Raw genomic sequence first — 17,670 nt, forward strand, 5'->3', positions numbered from 1 at the left:
ATCTGCTTCCCCAGCCCATCCTAGTTTGGGCAGGCATGTCCCCACTTCGATGCTGCAGAATGGACTCCTGTATCCTAGTGTGGTCCTGACCTCTGTGATGGTCCCACGGCATAGTGATGCTATGGCAAGCTCTCTGGGGCAGAGCAGTTAGTCGGGAGCCAGGCTTGAAGGCAGTGCTGGAAACTGAGACAAGCAGAATTGTCTTGATTGTGGGATTACTGGGGAGGGACCAAAGTACTCACTGGTCTGGGCATTGAAATCTCACAGGCTCAGTTGCTCTAATCTTCCTGGTGGAAATTTGGAAATGCTGAAGCTGGATTGCCACTGGTTTTGAGTCCCAGTGGCTGATGGGGCTCATTTATGTCTGGGGATTCAGGTCTGAACACATCCATGGATAATCAGACACAGTGCCTGCACAGCTCCTCTGGTCTAACCAAGACTCAGTGAACGAAACATGGCTGTGGTGACCATGGCCCGCAGCAGGGTCCTGAAGCAGGAGCGAGGCCATCGGCCTTGCTGAGGTTCTCCTGGCAGGTACCAGTAAGGGTTTGGTTGATAGCTGGTGTCCTGTTGTCTCTGTGGAGACAAACCCTCTCCTCTCCACTTGAATCCGCAGGACATCCTGGAAGGTGGCAACTTGCGTGTCCCGCTGCAGGAACTACACCAAATGATCCTCACCCCCATCAAAGCTTACTCTTCCCAAAACTCGAGCACAGAGGAGCACAGCCGGGACACAGACTCGCATCACCCCTCCTCCCTGATCGGCTCAGACAGCCAAGGTTCTGACTGCAAGGACTCTGCCGCGGGAGGGATGCAGCAGCACCATTTGCCGGGATGCGAGGGCGAGTCCGGGGGTGCCCCTTTGCCTGAAGGTGACCTGCCTGGACAGTTCACCAGAGTGATGGGGAAAGGTGAGTGCCTGTCACTGGTTATTGGTGTCCTTGCTAAGGAGAGTTGCTTCAGGGCAGGGTGTGTGCAGTGGTGGTGCTGGCAGCAGCATTTCCCCAAGCTCCTGCAAGCCCTGGTCTTAGGGGTGATGATTTCTGGGGCCCCATCATGCTATGGTAAGAAGTAAGAGTTGGGGGGGGGAGGGAGGTAGGCAGTGATTTTGTGGAAGGGCAGTGATGGATCAGGCTCTTTGCCCCAGGTCAGAGGTGGATAGCATCCTCTCCATGCCCCAGGTCAGAGATGGGTAGCATCATCTCCCTACCCCAGGTCAGAGACGGATAGCATCCTCTCCATGCCTCAGGTCAGGGGTGGATAGCATTCTCTCCCTTCCCATTCAGAGTCCTGGGGGGCAGCACGCCACTCCAAAGGTGTTTCCAGCAGCATCCCTCAGACTTGCTCTGCTTGTGGGGTGGGTAGCAGTGATGTATGGGCTAGGCATGAGCCGTCTCAAGTGGAGATCAGTTGGGTCCAAGTCCCTTCTTAAGCCCAAATTTAGATGCAGGACATTCAAAATATTCAGGTGCCGTTCTATGCCAGGTGCAGGGTGTATGACTTTGTGTTAGGATTAACACACCGGGAGGTGGACCAGAGGGATGTGAAGATAGGGACTGACCTCCTGTGCCATGCAAAGGGCTCTTTGAGCAAATTTGTGTGAGCTTGGATGTGTCTTAACCCCCATGAGTGGCACCTGAGGTGTTTGAAGACAGGAGGGGAGTCTCATCCACAAGCTCACACAGGAGACCAGGAGCAGAAACAAACTTGTTGGGTTGCCACAAAGAAATATCAGCCCTGTTTCACACCTTTTGTAAGAAAAAACAGATGAGGTGTTGTCTGGGTAAAAACTTGGTGCCGAATTTCTCACCAGCTGATTGACTGCATGCACAGACAAATGTGGGCTTCTGGCCCCATTTTAAACCTGCTGCTGAATTCAGCCCATGATACAATGCCTCTGTCATGCACGAAGCTGTATGTGTGGCACAGGCTGTGCCAGGCCAAGGTGCTCTCCTGGACCCCAAGGCATCCATGCTTTCAGTTATGACAGGAGAGACTGTGTCTCTGTTATAACAGAAATGAGCTCTCTGTGAACTCATTTCCACTTGCATTTATGGCATTAACTCCAAAAGAGGCTAAAATCCATTGGGAAAGGTGGGAATCTGTTTGCAATGGGGCAGATTTTAGTCAGAGGAGCAAGAGCTCTCCCAGCACCGGCTCTTGTGTAGGAATAGGGAATAATCCTGTGCCTCTGATTTGCTCAGGTCTAATTTTGGTGACTCCAGTGGTGTTACTCTGGATTTACACCATCATAACAGAGAACAAAATCTGCCCCTAAATATAGGACAGCATGGCAGGAATTGGGGAAGGATGTTTTTTCTTGCTGATGAGAAGACCTCTCTGTGGGACAAGGGAAATGAGGCATCCAAGGCATTTGTTGCCCCCACCCCTGAACCTCAGCTTGATGTCCCCATGCCCATTTTTCTTCTCTCTTTTTCTTCCAGTATGCACACAACTTCTAGTTTCTCGACCTGACGAAGAGAATATAAGTTCCTATTTACAGCTCATAGACAAATGTCTAATCCATGAGGTGAGTCGTGACGGATCATCTAAAACTGTTGTTCTCATCACTTAGAAACTGTTTCCAAAGTGTCTGTTTATGTAAACCTCTTGGTTTCTAACACAAATATTTTTGGGGGGTATTAATAGTCATTCTGTCAGAACAGGGCTAGAGCGGGCGGTAGCTCCAGCGTGGTGCATGGAAATGTTGCTCCCCTCTCCACGCTCGCTTAATTGCCAAGACCTGGAGCTGGGAAATTCATCTTGCTCGTGACAGTCTGATCAGCAGCTGGATGAAAGAACGAATCTCACGATGAGCGTGCAGGCGATTTCTATCAGAGTCCCAGTGATCCCTTGGCGTTGCTGCCTCCTGTTTTCAGCACGTGGTCTTGGGATTTTGCAACAGGGGCATCTGTTCCTGCTTCTGGCAAGTCTGCCTTTGCTGGGTGATGACTTGGGATGTGCCTGGTGGCAGGGAAGATGGCTGGTGTCCCCAGTGTCCTGCAGCATCTTGTACCCATGCCGGCTGCACCTGGACGAACAAGCTGCTTCTCATTGCCTGCCCATATGGCAGAGGTCGGGGGAAATTGCACACCCTCTCACAGGAACAGCAGGCTTTAAACGTTTCTCAGTTACTTGTTTATAAAATTGTATGCTGACAAACAGCAGAAGAACCTCCTCTGGGGAGAGCTGGTGGCTGCAAACCCCAAAACATGCGGCGCTGCGCATGGGAGAGAGGCAGCTTACAGCCCCTTTCCTTGTAGCTGAAGCTGGTGCCCAGGCTGTGCTTATTTGATCTATGCATCCTGCAGGGCCAAGCACAGGGCATCTTGAATCAGGGTGAAATAGCAGGATACTGGGCAAAACACAAGCAGTTCATCATATTTTTTGGAGTGTGCTCCCAGATGTCCCTGTTGATCCCAGTGGAGGTTCCAGTGCATTTTGCTGGCAGTGCCTGCAGTGTCAGCGACTCCCTGTGCAGTGTGGGATGGTGGTGCCCACTCTTGGGATTTGCTGCAGAACAGGTTTAGAGCTATGGGTATGGTCCTCTTGATGCTTTACAGAGACACAGGCAGTGAGAATAGCTGTAGGAGATCGAGGGGAGAACATGTTCTCCTACTTGCTCCCTGACATCAGAGCCTGGAAATGGTGCCTGGACTTTCTAGACATTGCTGGGGGAGCAGAGGTGCCACAGAAGGGGCAAGGACGGTGGGAGCAGAGACCTGGGGCTGGAGAGCAAAGCCAGGAGGATGTGGAGCTCCAGAGGAGCTCTTTTTCCAGGAGTGCCTGGGACAGACGTGGTGACGCAGCGTCACCCCACCAGTGCCAGCCTGTGTCCCAGGACCACCATCTGCGTTCGCTCCAGTATAATCAGTGCCAGGAGAGAGCATCTCCTCCAGAGGGCAGTTCGAGCAACCAAGCAAGGCACTAATTAGCCTCCACATTGTCCTCCAGAGACCTGCACTCCTCTCCACCGCTGGCACAGAGACCCTGTGTGTCTAAAGCTAGCTGTGGTGGGCACGTGGGTGTCCCCATAACCCACGCCGGCTGCCTGGAGGTCGGGGTGTTTCAGGAGGAGGCCTCCTCCTGTGTGGGTGACCTTTGGGTGGGTGGTGGGGCTTACCCTGGGTGACCTGCAGAGGCTGTGGGCACCAGAAACTGAGCTGAGCCCCAAGAAGGAGGGTAGAATGCAAGATGCTATGGAGCAGCTCTGCTTTCCAAATCCTAGTTGGGATTTGGCGATCCTGGCTGTGTTACAGCCACATCCAGGTGACAAGTGGCACCACCCGGCGGGGACCATCAAACCCTGTGGGAGCTGTGCTCACACCCCAGCAGCAAGCATGGAGCCAGGTGCCCATGCTGCAGCATGAGTAGTGGGTCTGGGGCTAGGATGGGCAGCGTGAAAGCTCTGGGGGCAGAGCTGGGCACAGGGGACGCTGCTGCAGCATTTTTTCCTCCTGAGATAAATAAATCAAGAGAGAGACCAGGGTTTCCCTCTTGACTTGCTTCTGGGTCTCGACTCACACCACTGCCTGCTCCAGCTGCATTTCTTTACCTGCGTACCCACATACGCATCTCTGCTCGCTTTATCCAGAAAAATACTCATACATTTCCTATTTTTCTCCTTTTTTTTCCTTTGGGCAGGCGTTTACAGAGATCCAGAAGAAGCGGCTGCTGTCATGGAAACAGCAGGTGCAGAAACTCTTTCGATCTTTCCCTCGGAAATCCCTCCTGGAGCTGTCAGGCTATCGGCAGCAGAGGAGGTATGCGGGATTTCAGGAAGGGAGGGATGGAGGCAGTGGCAAGAGCATCTCCAGTGGGACCAATACCTCCCAGCAGGGAGGGACTGATCCTTCTGGGTTCAGAGCCATATTTTGGGAGGGAGGAAGGCTGGAAAAGCTTCAATTCCAGGCGTTGGCTGGGAAAGGAAAGCAGCAGTAAGTTTGCTTGTGTGTGTGGACATCGCCTACCCTACCGATTCCCACTGTGTCTCCCTGGCTCTGAATCCAGTGCTTCCCAGCTGTGCAGTGTCTCCCCAGGATTGGGCAGCCGGTTCTGCCCCTGCCTGCTGCCCTTTGCTCATTACATCAGTGCTGGAGTTTCACCAAAAAGACATCAACTGGCAAAAAACAAGGCTTGAAGCCTGCGGAGGGTGCAGAGCTGGGAGGGCTGTGTTGTGAACACCATGTTTGCTCACTTCCAGGGCGATGCTGGGTTTCGGGTGATCCTAGAAAGCGTTGGGGTTATGACAAGAAGAGATATTTTTAGATCAGTTTTAACAATATCGTCAGCCTTTTATTTCATTTTGCTAAGGCTGTTTTATTACAGTCTTGTGCAAGTTCTTTTTAAGAAAGAGAAACTGTTTTGGAGAAAGCTGGGAGCATTGGGACAGCCGGGATTCAGAAGGAATGGGCACAGAACTGAGGTGTTCCCCAGTGCCATGAAACAGAGTATTTTGGAATGGAACAATACAAGCAGTTTCAGTGTTCATGGCAGGATCGGAAGCAGAATATACAAGAGCAGAGATTTCTGATGAACCATTTGCTGTGGGATTTCACCAGTGCAGCAGTTCAGCTGCACATCCAGGCTGATTGCAAGAACAGGGTAGAGCTGATGGCTTGAAATGATCCCAGTCCCTTTCCTGGGGCTGCCCAGGATGCTCTCCAGTTTCCTTGGTGCTTTTGAGTCTGCTTTTTGCATTTCTTCTGCTCCCAAGAAGCTGCAGGCAAGAAAGGAGCATGCGGCCAGTCCTGCTTTTCTCATGGGGATTTAATGGCAAGAGAGTTTTTTGGATGAGGTTTAAAGAAACCCTGTCATACTCCTGCCTTGTAAATGTATCCAGCTTTGGGATCCCAGCAGGCTCATGTCATCTGAAGCATGTTTGCAGCCACCCACACAAGCAGGAGAGATGAGGGCTGGAGGAAGGTGAGCTGAAACATCTGCAAGGGAGATCAACTGCTGGAGAAAGGCAGGGGGGAACAGGGAGCATCAAAGCAGCTGCAGTGTGGGTTTGCAGAGTGCTCCTACCCTTGGCTGTACTTTAACTTCATAATGGTTTCACAGTCCTGCTGCCCAGCTAATCGGGCAGGAACACCAGGCTGGAGGAGACCCAGCTCCAGCACTGTGTGTTTCCAAGGGTTACCTCATTATTTTTGTGTCATTCCTCTGTTTTTACATGCAAGAAACTCTCATGAAGAGGGATTCTGGTGTGTGGCCCTCCAGTCCAAGGTGTAAAGATGGTTTCATGTCCTGAGATCAGTGTCTCGGGACGTTTGGGCCGTGTTGTCTTGTGTTTGAATTGTTTTGCTCCGATTGCAGGGAGCTGAATGAGGGCTTGCAGTGCAGAGATGGGAGCGCGTTCAGAGCCAGTGTTACCTGTGCAGGAATGTGCCTTTTGCTCAGACCCTCCCTAGGAAGCCTGGACTTGTTGGGTGGTTCTAACAAAATTTGACAGAGAAGTTTCAGAGATGACCATGTTTGTAAAACCAAATCTCCTGGAAAGGGAGCAGGTCCCACCCTTCAGGTGTTCCCAGTGAAAAAAACCCAACAGCATAAGCTGAACCTTCATCAGACGCTAAAGAATCTACACATGAGGGATCTCTCTTTGTACAGCTCAAAGGCATGAAGGATTTAAATCAAAACCCAAGAAATCAGGTGCCACCAGCTCCAATGCCCAGGGAATTACCTGTGTTATTTTAGCTTGAATTTAAGAAGAGGCCCATTTTGCAGGAGTAAAATAAATTCTAAAAGGGAAAAGTGATGCGAGTGTGAGAGCTGCAGAAGGGAGGGATGGGGACTGGCAGGCAGGAAGAAGAAAGGAAGCTGCTGTGCTCTGCCCAAACCTCCTGTTTCCCACTGCACATGCAGGCAGGATGGAGAACCATCCTCAGCAGGATGTGAGGGCTGGGGCAGGAGCAGAGCTCATGGTGAACCCACGACCATGGGCTGGGTACGGGAGGGGTGAGCAGCAACACCGGGGCACCCAGGGGATGTCTGGCTGTTGGTCCAAGCGCACCAAACCAGCGGCTCCCCCTGCGCTGTCTTGTGCAGGGGCTGGTGTCTCACCCGCAGTGCTTTCTCTCTCCGCAGCCGAGGCTTTGGCCAGTCCAACTCCTTACCGACAGCCGGCTCTGCAGGGGCGGGACTGGGACGGCGCAACCCCCGCCAGTTCCAGATCCCCTCCCGCAACCTCCCCACGGCCCGGCTGGGGCTGCTGGGCCCCACTGGACTGCTGGGCACCCCGCAGCGCAGTCCTGCCGCCAGCCCCGCCATCCTCAAGCAAGGCAGACAGGTTGGTCCGAGTCTTGTGGCGTCTCCAGCTTTTCCATCCCTTCCCCACAAGCTTCGTTTGCTTTTCCTTTAAGTTGTCCTGATCCCCATTATTTTTTTCCCCCTTTGCAAGCAGGTGCTTGGGTTGCACTCTCCGTGTGGTGGGATGCAGAAGAGGGATAGGGATGGGGACAAAGAGGTGGAGTGGGGGAGAGATGAGCCCCACTCATGGCACCGAAGCTTCTGGTTTACATCTCACACCTCTCTTCCTGTTTACTTCCCACAGAACCTCTGGTTTGCCAACCCCGGGGGCAGCAACAGCATGCCCAGCCGGAGCCACAGCTCTGTGCAAAGGACGCGCTCACTGCCGGTCCACACCTCCCCGCAGACCATGCTGATGTTTCAGCAGCCAGGTAGGAAGTAGATGTTTGCTTTCTCATGTACCCACAGCCTCGCGGAACGGGGGGAAGCTGCGTGAAAGGAGCCGTGCCCATGAGCCTCACCACAGGCACATCACCCATGTGCGCTCCTGCATGCTCGTAGCCATACTCACAGTGCTGGCGGATGCAAGCCAAGCAGGGTATCTCTGGCACTGGTCTGGTTACTGGGTTCATTGAACCAGAGACATCACTGGAGGGAGTTTTGACCCTATAGATAACATCTTAGCCCTGTGTATAACAGTGCTGGTGCCTTATGTAGCTTGCTTCCAAGGGTCTTCATGTCAGGCGAGGAAGGCAGTAGCTCATCCCTCACCTTTTCTGCTCACGCATGGATGTGTAGACCTGGTGCAGAGGGACTGCCTTTATGCCTTCAAGGGAAATTGTTTTCACAGTGCGTGTGAAGGGAAGTGGTGCTGAGTCAGTGCTTCCTTCCCAAACACCACAAAAATGGTCCTGTATATAGGAGCATGCTCTGGTTCAGGAGAACTTGGACTCTGGAGCATGGGACATTCATGCCTTTTTCTCTGTGTATCCTTTCATTAGACTTTAAGCATGCCTTTTCTTACCAACACTCCATAACAATTCATACCACAGGACAAGGAGTTGCACCCCCCAGTAAAGTAAACCTCATCCGTAAGCTTCTGCCATGGTTTCAGCTTGGCAGCTCCTCTCACATCATACGCCTGCAGAGTTTTAACTGCATAATTTAGGCAACAAATGTCCTGTACAGCAAAAGCAGTGTCTGTTCTCGCGTATTGATTAAACACCAGGACAAGGGTACATTTCTGCAGGCACTGAAGGAGAATAAATGGGTTTCTCTTTGCATGTTGGCCTGCAGTGAATGAGGACATAGGAGAATTAGGGAGCCAAAGACGTGGACCCTGTAGTGAGGAAAGTAAGCAGTAATGTGGTGCTGGGCTCCCAAACCTCTTACCATCAGGCTCTGAGGAGCCCTCAACCTTCCTGGATCTCATCCTGTGTTCCAGTGGCAAGCAGATGCTGTCCAGCACTACCTTTGGCTGTGCACATCTCCCCCGGGGACGTGGCAGTGGGGCTGTGGGTGACTGAGCAGGGAGAAGCCAGGCGGCAGCTCTGCTGGTCTGTGCTGCCATCCCATGTTGGAGCGCTAACCCTGACACACACTTGACTGCAAAGGCAGCTCCCAGCCCCACTGTGAAAGCTTGGCTCATACCAAAGGTTCTGGGGCCTGAGCATGGGGAGATCCCGGGGCTGCCACCTCCCGGTGCCTTCACTCCTCGTTTCCGTCCACATTCTGCTCCAGTGCCGTTGAGTTTCCCCACATTTACCCCTTACTGATCAGAAACAGGGATGCGATGCCTGTTTCTGCAAACATCTCTTGCCAGAGGTGGATGCACTGGGAAGTGAAGCGCTGCCAATCCAGCCATGTGGTCAGCTGTTCCTGGGGTATATTTCAGGTGCTTTTCTACCCCACGTGCACTCTGCCAGGGCCCTGCCAGGTCCCCTGACCAATGTCTCCTGTCCCTTTCTCCCTGCAGAGTTCCAGGTGCCGGTGACTGAACCTGACATCAACAACAGGCTGGAGTCCCTGTGCCTGAGCATGACGGAGCACGCGCTCAGCGGTGAGCACTCCCTCCTCCTTGGGCTCTTCCAGCACGTCCACACTGCCTCTGCTGAGCCCCCCAGCACCTGCCCCTGCCCCTTGCCCCCCAAAAGCTGGGACAGGCTGTGGCTGTGAGGGGATGGGGTGGTGGCAGGGATGGATATAGGGATGCTACCAGAGATGCTTCCGGGAGGGTTGGACACGGACATTGTCTTCCCTCAGTGAGGTAGCTGGGGCAAGGGGGTAAAAACTGAACACAGGGCTTGCACCCAGCACTAGTGGAGTCCATGCTTATTAGCCACTAGTTAGCTTGCTAATAATCATTAAGATTAGCTCGCTAGTCTGTTACTAGCTCTTGATAAAGCCCTTGCCACCGGTACGCTTGAATGGTTCACAGGCTTTGGAGTATTCTACCCTTCTGCCACCAGCATCCCTTTGGCCGGGGGTGAAGGAGCCCCAAGGCATCTGGCTGAAGTCCTGCCAGGGGCTGTGCCAGGCACTCTGACAGCAGCACTGGCAGCTCCTTGCCCATGGCTGGAGTAGCTGCAGGTCCCAGCCCAGGCAAACAGATAACGGGCAAGGGGAGGGAGGAGGACGAGGTGGAAAAACAGGCAGGAAAGATGGAAAAGGAGCAGCAGTGCAATGGAGAGCCTGGTGCAGCAAAAAGCACCAGCATCAGGAGCTCCCATAGCCCCTCGCTGATGTGCTGGACCCCAAGCACGAAGGATGCCTCCGGTGATGGGACAAGCACAACCACCAGCATCTCCCAGAGCATCTGGAATAACCAGCTTGGGTCTCACCACTGGCAATCCCCAGGCTGCATGCAACAGTTGATGCCGGGAGCCCTCAGGGAGGATGAGTACCAGCGGGCTCCCTGCAGCGATGCAACAGCTAACCCAGGGAGAGCAACGCAAGAGCAAGTACTGTGAGAGGCAGCAGGGCCCTGGCAGCGCCACGCAGCATCCCCAGCTGGGAAAACAAGGACACTTCTGTCACCCGAAGCGGTTCTGCAGCGTGTGCCCAGGCGAGGCTTAGCTGTCGTGTTCCTCTGCAGAGTACTGTTCCTCCGAGTTGTTTTTTCCAGGTCGCATACCCCAAGCCTCTCCAAACCTCGTGCTATAAATAGCTCGTAAAAAAATAAACCTTCGGGGGAGAAAAAACCAAAAAGGCGTTAAAAACCTGTTTGTTTTCAGTCTTCAGGAGGGAGGCGGCCGTGACTGATGCCCTGGGTAGTGTAACAGGGAGTGCTCTGTTCAGGGGGTACCCCAGGAGCCAGTGCCCCCGCTGCTCTCCATCCTGGGAATGGGGGTTTGGGATAGGGGGCGGTGGGTGGTTGGGACTGGAGGAGGGCTGGAGGGTTGGATTTCTGGCCCTGTAAAAGCTGCTGGCACCAGGGGGGTGGAGGAGAGGGAGCAGCTGGCAGCAGGGCCTTTGTGTGACTCTGGGATGGGTTGTGGACCCTTCAGTCCTAGGCTTAGGGCCGTGGCTGGACTTGTCCCTGCTGTCACAGGGCACTGGGGATGGGGGCTCTGGGGAAACAGAAACAGCTCCTGGGGGTATTGTTCCTGCCAGAATCCTCAGAAGAAAATTTTGTGTTCTCTGTGACTTGGGTGTTGCAGGACTGAGTTAGCTGGGGGGGGGCAGGGCCTTCCCCCTGGACCAGCTCCATCCCTGTCCCCCCACTCCTGGACAGTGAGTCATGAACTTGTCCTGCTGTAAGGAAGTCCCAGGCTCACTTCCACTTTGCAGTGAGTCCAGGCTGCCCAGAAACACCCTCTGCTCCTGGGAAAGGTGCCATAGGAGGTGGCAGAAGACCCGGATGGGTGCTAGGGCACGGACAGTTGTGGGGTGGCTGCTATGTGGTGGGGACAGACAATGACATGGAGGCACTGGTGGAGTGCTGACACCCCAAAACCTTTCTACACCCTGTTGGGGGGTGGGGGGCAGCTCCGAGGCATCACCTCATCATAGGGGCTGTGTTGGGGGTGCTCTGGGGTCCATCTCTCCCTTCCCCAGCTCCAGGGGTACTGGTGCCACGTGAGTGGTTGCTCCTCAGGGCTGCTCCTAACTCTCCTTTCCCATTGCAGATGGTGTCGACCGAACCTCCACGATCTAGAAAGGCGTCGCGACGGGGACGCTGGCCAGGAGAACAACTGCTGCGGGTCCAGCGGCGAGGTCGGGGCTTGCAGGGAGCCTCAGCGATAGCTTACATCCTTTCTCCTCTCTCTCCTCTCCTCTCTCTTTCTCTCCTGTTTTAATTTTGTGAATGTGTAGATTGTCCTTGTGAACATATCATTAGACTTGGAATTTGTGTTGTCATTTATTACATCCATGCTGGGGGGGGGGGAACGTGGCAAAAAAATTCAACAACAATGATGAAAAAACATGGGGGGGGGCACGCAGCAGGAGAGTGCTGACAACAGAGGGTTCACCGGAGCACCATGGGCAAACCCTGTTTCTGGACGAGGATACAAATGAGTACCGAATAGCACGCGGGTGTGTGTGACCAAAAACCCTTTGGGGAGGATTTGCCTGTCCTGCCAGAGGCTTTGGGGCCGGTGGTCCCACCTCTTGAATTTCGCTGTGTGCAGGCACAGACTGGCCCAGCGAGGCCAGATTTAAATAATAATAATAATAATAACCCCAAAATTTCCTTTCAGTTTAGCCAAGAGCATCCGCAGTTTCAAGGCAGCATTGTGCACAGGGCAGCGGAGGGTCTGTGGGCGCCTGCCAGGTGTGGGGTCGGTCCCTCCATCCCTGCACCCGTGGTGTAGGTCAGGGACGTGGAGGGGGACATCGCACCCAGCAGAGGGTCCTGGGGGATGTCAGTGAATTGGGGGGATGCTGGGTGAGTTTCCATGTCTCTTGCCTTGCCTGTACAGGTACCGGGAAGGTGCTGCTGCATCCTGGCTTCACACATCAGGCCCCAACCTGCTGAAATCCATCAATAATGGGTTTTTCCAGACCTAGGGGTAGCCAGCGAGGGCTGAAGGAGGCTTGGGAGCAAGCATGCAGTTTTATTTAGCCAAATAAACTCCCAAGCCCCAAAGGGCACCAAAATGCAGCTTCGCAGCCCCATTTTCTTGGCATTAAACACGTGCCAGGGCTGAGATGTGGGTGACAGTGTCTTGGCTGCCCCTCACTTGCCATTGTGCTGCTTTTTATAATGGAGCTACGTTTGGTCCAAGGGCATTAGATGGGTAAACCCAACAGAGCACTGTTCAAGCCTATGCTCGGGGACAGAAAAGCCACCTGCACCCACAGTGATGCTGGGCATAGTGGCAGCTTCGCTCCTGCCAGTCCTGATGCTGCTCTGAGTCCTCTGATGGAATAATAAGTTTAAAGTTATTTAATGAAGGGAGGTGATGAATGGGAATGACAGCCATGGCGGGTGCAGCAGGATTCCCAAAACGGGCTGTGCTGTTAAGCGCTGGTGGGCAGCAGCGTGTGCTAGGACCGGTGGCTGAGCAGGAACAGGAGCATCCCCTGGGCGGGCAGGGATGGGAGATGTGTGAATCCATTTGCTATGCAGCAGTACCAAGTTGTTTTTCTGACAAACAAACCGTGCCAAATGCAGCGTTTTACGTTTGCTGTTCTCTGGTGTCCTGCGTCCCGGCAGGCAGGGGATGGGGAGAGTGTGTGCTGGGGGGAGCGGAGAAGGGAAAACCTGAAAGCGAGGGAGGTTGGGAAGAGGTGTGCGGAGGTGACGGCAAAGCGGGGGCCGGGGGAGGCTGAGACACAGGCACCGGCTGGTGCTGGGGACCTGGGTCCCCCCCCGAGCACCCCCGAGGTGTGAACACAACTGCCGTAGCAGGAGCCTTCCTCAGGGAAGGCTCAAATGTATTTACGGAGCTGAGATTCTATTTATTCCTTCGCTGACTATAGAAGCAGAGGTTATCTGATTGTTAAGAGATACTATTTTGGATATATTACCTATTAACTTGCTATGGCTGGTAACCATGATAATGTCTGTTATTAACAACCACCAAATAATTCAATTGTTTTTTCCTTTTGTTTAAAAAAAAAACCAACAGAAAATGCTTATTTTCCATTGACAGTGTATAGGTTAGTAACTTGTGTTTGCTGTTCCTTGTTTTTCTTTTTTTAAAGTAAAAAAAAAACAAAGAGAAGTGGCTTCGGTTGCGTTCGGGAAGTCCTGCCTGGCTCTGGGATGCCTGTGCTGAGTGCAGGCAGCAGAGCTCCAGTGAAAGATGTTTAAAAAGCAAATTAACAGTAGCTTGAATCATAAAATAAGAATTATTTATAAAAAGAAAAAAAAAAAAGAAAAAAAAACAAACCCCAGCAGTTGCATGAGTGAGGCTGTGAAGTCAAATCTTTAGTAATAAAGCGGCAGTGCCTTTCTTTTTTGTATTCACCCATTCACCCCACCTGCAACTGTTTTGTACCATGTGCGCATCGTGGCGAGGGAGATGCTGCTGCTGCGGGGACCCTCGGCATTGGGGGGCATCCCCCTTGTTCCCCCCAGCTCTCCCAGAGACAGCCCCTGGCCCCCCAACACCCGTCGGGGACCTCTTACTGGTGCTGTTCCCCTGAGCCGTCCCCGGGTGCAGCAGGAGGCCGGCCAGCTCAGCGCCCAAGTGTCCTTGGGTCCTGCGGATGCTCCCTGCGGCTGCGACACCCAGGGAATTAAATGAATCCCAGCCCTTTGTTTGGAGGTGTCCTTCCCCCCCTCCCCAGGGACAAGCCCTGAGCTCGACTGGACTTGAGCTGGGCTTCGCCTTTGCTTGCTCAGCTCATTAAAAGAATCTTGGGAGGGGGGGATCCAGCCCGGCCAGCATCCAGCAGGAAAATCCAAAACTGTGATTGATGCCCGCGAGCGGCGCGGAGCGAAGCTCGAGTTTGGTCAGCACTTAGGGAAAGTATTTCTGTTGTCACCTTTCTCCATGTCGGGGTGCGGCCATGCCCCAGGTTTGGCTTTCTGAATGTGCCTGATGGGAAGTGGGTCCTGCAGACGTCTATAATTTGCACACAGCGATGATAACACTAAAGTTGCTTTTATACGAGTCATCAGAGTTTGCAAAGTGAGTTTTATTTTTTGTATTCCTTTATCTTTACTTAAAGGTGAATGTGTATTCCTCTGGGAGGAATAGGAAGAAAAAATACCACAAAAACAAAAAAAAACAGGAATGTTAATAATGTTCAGCAGAATACTTCCTCCCTTATTAATATATATAACCCTTATGTATTTATGCATATTGTAAGCTTACTTTAAAAAGCTTTGACCTCTCTTCTGTTGCATGCCGTTCCCGGGCAGCCTTTTATTGTACATGCATGCCTTTAGTCTTGTTTTTTCTGTACAAAGTTAGTGCACAAAGAACTATTTTTGCCTCGTTAATGTTGCCAAGCAATGCATATTTTTTAAATTTCTCTCTTTTTTTTGGTCATTTATGGAAATAGCATGTTTGTTACATGTAAAAGCTTCCCGATATAAAGAAATACTAATGTTTGGAGATGCCGGTCTTTGCAAGTGTACAGTTTTCAAATGTCGTTCCCAGTGAAACACCCTTGTGATTTCAACTTGCTCCAATGTATTTATTACTCATTTCCTCCCATGTAACTAGGAATCATGGCTATATTTCATATCAACGTTATATTGAAAGTGAAGGGAGATGATTAATACAAGGTTTTGTAACATTGGGGTGTGGTGCCTCCTTATTTATGCTGTTGTTGGCAGACAGCCTCATACTTCAGGAATCGAATAGATAGCCAGCCCCGTGCGGTGGGAGAGGGGAGGAGGAGTTGCACGGTTCCGTGGGGGGGCATTATCTTTATATAAAGCCCACGGCAGGGCTTACACATGCCCAGCATTCCCCACCCCGCCGCTGCTGTGTCCCTGTGGGACACCCGTGCCCTGGGAGCTGTTCAGATAGGGCATTTTCTCTTAGAATCGGGGCTGGAGCAGCTCGGAGGCTGCAGGGAAGGCACACGGAGGAGCTGGCTTGGCCACGAGCCCCAGCGTGTGCATGGAGACCTTCGGGTCAGGTGTTTAAGGCTGGGCTGATTCTGGGCTTAAAACTGCGGATTTCAGACCGGCCGTGGGGCAGAGCAAGCAGGGAAGGATGCTCTGAGCTTGCGCTGCTGCTGGCCACAGACACTCAGCCTCCTGAGCTGTTGGGGCCAGGACCATGGCTTCTGGTCCAATGTTTTCTTAGCTGGACTCTGCCTCACTGAGGGACACCCCTGGATCATCCCATCCCATCCCTCATGGCAGCAAGAGCAGGGTGCTGGAGCTGGGTGGTGATGGGTGGTGGCTGCACAACCTCTCTGAGCAGCCTGGTGCAGGGTCAGACTATGCTTATGGTTAAGCATAAGCATTAAAAAGCATTAAAGCATTAAAAAGGCTTTTTCTGACATTTAAGTGGCATTTCTTGTGTTTCAGCTTGTGGCTGTGGCCTCTTGCAGCTTGTTGTAGCCCCCTCACCACTGGATGCTTGAGTAAGATCTCCCTGAGCCTCCACTTCTCCAGGCTGAGCAAGCTCAGGTTCTGCAGGCTCTGCTCAACCAGTCCAAGCTCTAAATCATCAGCTTGGCTGTTGGCTGCACTCGTATGTCCCTGTCCCTCCTGTCCTGGGGAGCCCAGCCCTGGCTGTGTCTGGGGCACACCAACTGTGTCTCACCAGTGCTGAGCAGAGGGGCAAGATCACCCCCCCAGCTTGATGGAGATGGTCCTGTTCATGCAGCCACCTTTGCTGCAAGGGTTGCTTACTGGCGCATGGTCAGCTGGTGTCCACCAGGACTCCCAGTTCCTTCTCTGCAAAACTGCTTTCCACCCAGTCAGCCTCAGGATGCAATGGGGGTGATGGGTTGTCTCACACCAGGGGTGCGACTTGGCCCCTTGCTGAACTTCCTGAGGTTCCTCTCAGTCCAGGTCCCTCTGAATGGCAGCGTGAACCTGTAGGGCAGCAGCACTCTCTCACCTTTGTGTCACCTGCAGGTGTGCTGAGAGCAGGTTCTGTCTCTGTGTCCAGGTCTTTAACGACAAGGTTAAAGAGTAGCTGGCCCCATTATTCACCCCCGGGGTACACCACTATTGACCAGTCTCCAGCTGGACTTGGTGCCAGTGAAGCCAGCCCTCTGAGCCCAGCCACTCAGCCAGTTTTCTACCCACATCAATGTCAGCTTACCCAGCCTGTACTTCATCAGCTTGTCCATGAAGATGTTGTGGAACACAGTGCCTAAAGCCTCAATGAAGTCAAGGTAAAGCTGCCACAGCTCTGTCCTGTCCACTGGGCCAGTCACTACACTGCAGAAGACTTCCCCTTGTGAAGCCACTCTGGCTGCTCCCCATCACCTTCCTGTCCTTCAGGTGTCTGTAGATGTCATCCCGGATCAGTTGCCCCACCACATTCACAGGGGTGGGGAGGCACAGGTCTGCAGCTCCCACGAGCCTCCTCCTTGTCCTTGAGGGAAGGGGTGACTTCCAGTCTCTTTCAGTCATCAGAAACCTCTTCAATTGCTGTGCCCTTCTCCCAGGACCTCTGCTTCCACCTCTTGTACAGTTCCTTTTAACATCTTGAGTTGTACCAGGAGCTCTTTGGGCATCCAGTGTTACCCCTGACTTTCATGCTCCCCCGCCACTACCTACTGAGTAGCAAGCATGGTGTGCCTGTGGCAGGAAAACATCACGGGTGCCCTCCTGAGACTTCCTGGGTGGCCTGGACCCTGCTGCAGTGTCGCTCCAGCAGGCACCAGGGTGGGTTAATGTCCCCTGTGATGAGCAGAACGTGCAAACAGGGAGCCTCTTCAGATTGCTCGAGAGCCTCATCCTCTGCTTCTCCTTGCAAGAGGCTCCTAGCAAGCTCCCCAGATGCTGCTGCAGCCAAGCACCCCAAAAGCATGCCCTCATTTAAAGATGCTCCTGATCACTGTGGGCAGGGTCACCCCAGGAGGGAAAGATTCATTTTGGATTGTGGTGTTTGGTCCCATCTGAACCACCCTGCCCAGGAGAGCACCCGCATCTGCAGCCCACATGCAGCAGCTCCCTGCATCAGCCCTCCCAACACAGCTAAGAAAAGCATTACCTAAACCCCAGAGAAACGCCGTTTCCTTCCATAAACAGTTTGCCTTTCCACATACGTGTGCCTGCTCGCTGGGCCTCAAAGTGTGGTTTGTTGCGTTACTAGAGAAAGAAAAGGGAAACCAAAGAGTGCTGGGATGGAAAATCAGAGCTGGAGCAGCTGAAAAGGTTCCAAGGGAAGTCCATGGCAGCCGTGTGGTTAGGGAGAGTCTGCAGGTCCCACCGGCGGGTGAACTGGAAAGAGGCTAAAAAAAGGAAAATCAAGAGAAGAAAACAACATCTCGGTGCTGTCGGGAGCTCTTGGATGAATCCATACCAGAGACCAAAGGCTTTAACAACTT

The 17,670-nt window shown here is 52.9% G+C and overlaps 1 protein-coding gene across 4 annotated transcripts in view; it reads left to right on the forward strand.

Moving 5' to 3' along the window:
• The window catches only part of SAMD4A (sterile alpha motif domain containing 4A), a 101,175-nt gene extending 86,229 nt beyond the window's left edge, over positions 1 to 14,946 (forward strand). For 2 of the 4 annotated variants that reach the window (XM_061355858.1, XM_061355843.1), the window contains 7 exons: positions 617 to 911; positions 2,445 to 2,530; positions 4,645 to 4,763; positions 7,090 to 7,291; positions 7,556 to 7,682; positions 9,227 to 9,310; positions 11,379 to 14,946. In XM_061355858.1, the coding sequence (XP_061211842.1) occupies positions 617 to 911; positions 2,445 to 2,530; positions 4,645 to 4,763; positions 7,090 to 7,291; positions 7,556 to 7,682; positions 9,227 to 9,310; positions 11,379 to 11,407 (942 nt within the window). In that variant the 3' untranslated portion in view covers positions 11,408 to 14,946. Of the gene's footprint in view, positions 1 to 616; positions 912 to 2,444; positions 2,531 to 4,644; positions 4,764 to 7,089; positions 7,292 to 7,555; positions 7,683 to 9,226; positions 10,459 to 11,378 lie in introns of those variants that run through there. The other 2 variants (XM_061355849.1, XM_061355835.1) reach the window with 1 other exon arrangement.
• Positions 14,947 to 17,670: the final 2,724 nt, after the last annotated feature.

Source organism: Neopsephotus bourkii, unplaced genomic scaffold (assembly GCF_033783945.1).
Source record: "Neopsephotus bourkii isolate Nb327-2 ecotype Australia unplaced genomic scaffold, CSIRO-AGI_Nbou_v1 NB_95, whole genome shotgun sequence".
Classification (NCBI taxonomy): Eukaryota; Metazoa; Chordata; class Aves; order Psittaciformes; family Psittacidae; genus Neopsephotus; species Neopsephotus bourkii.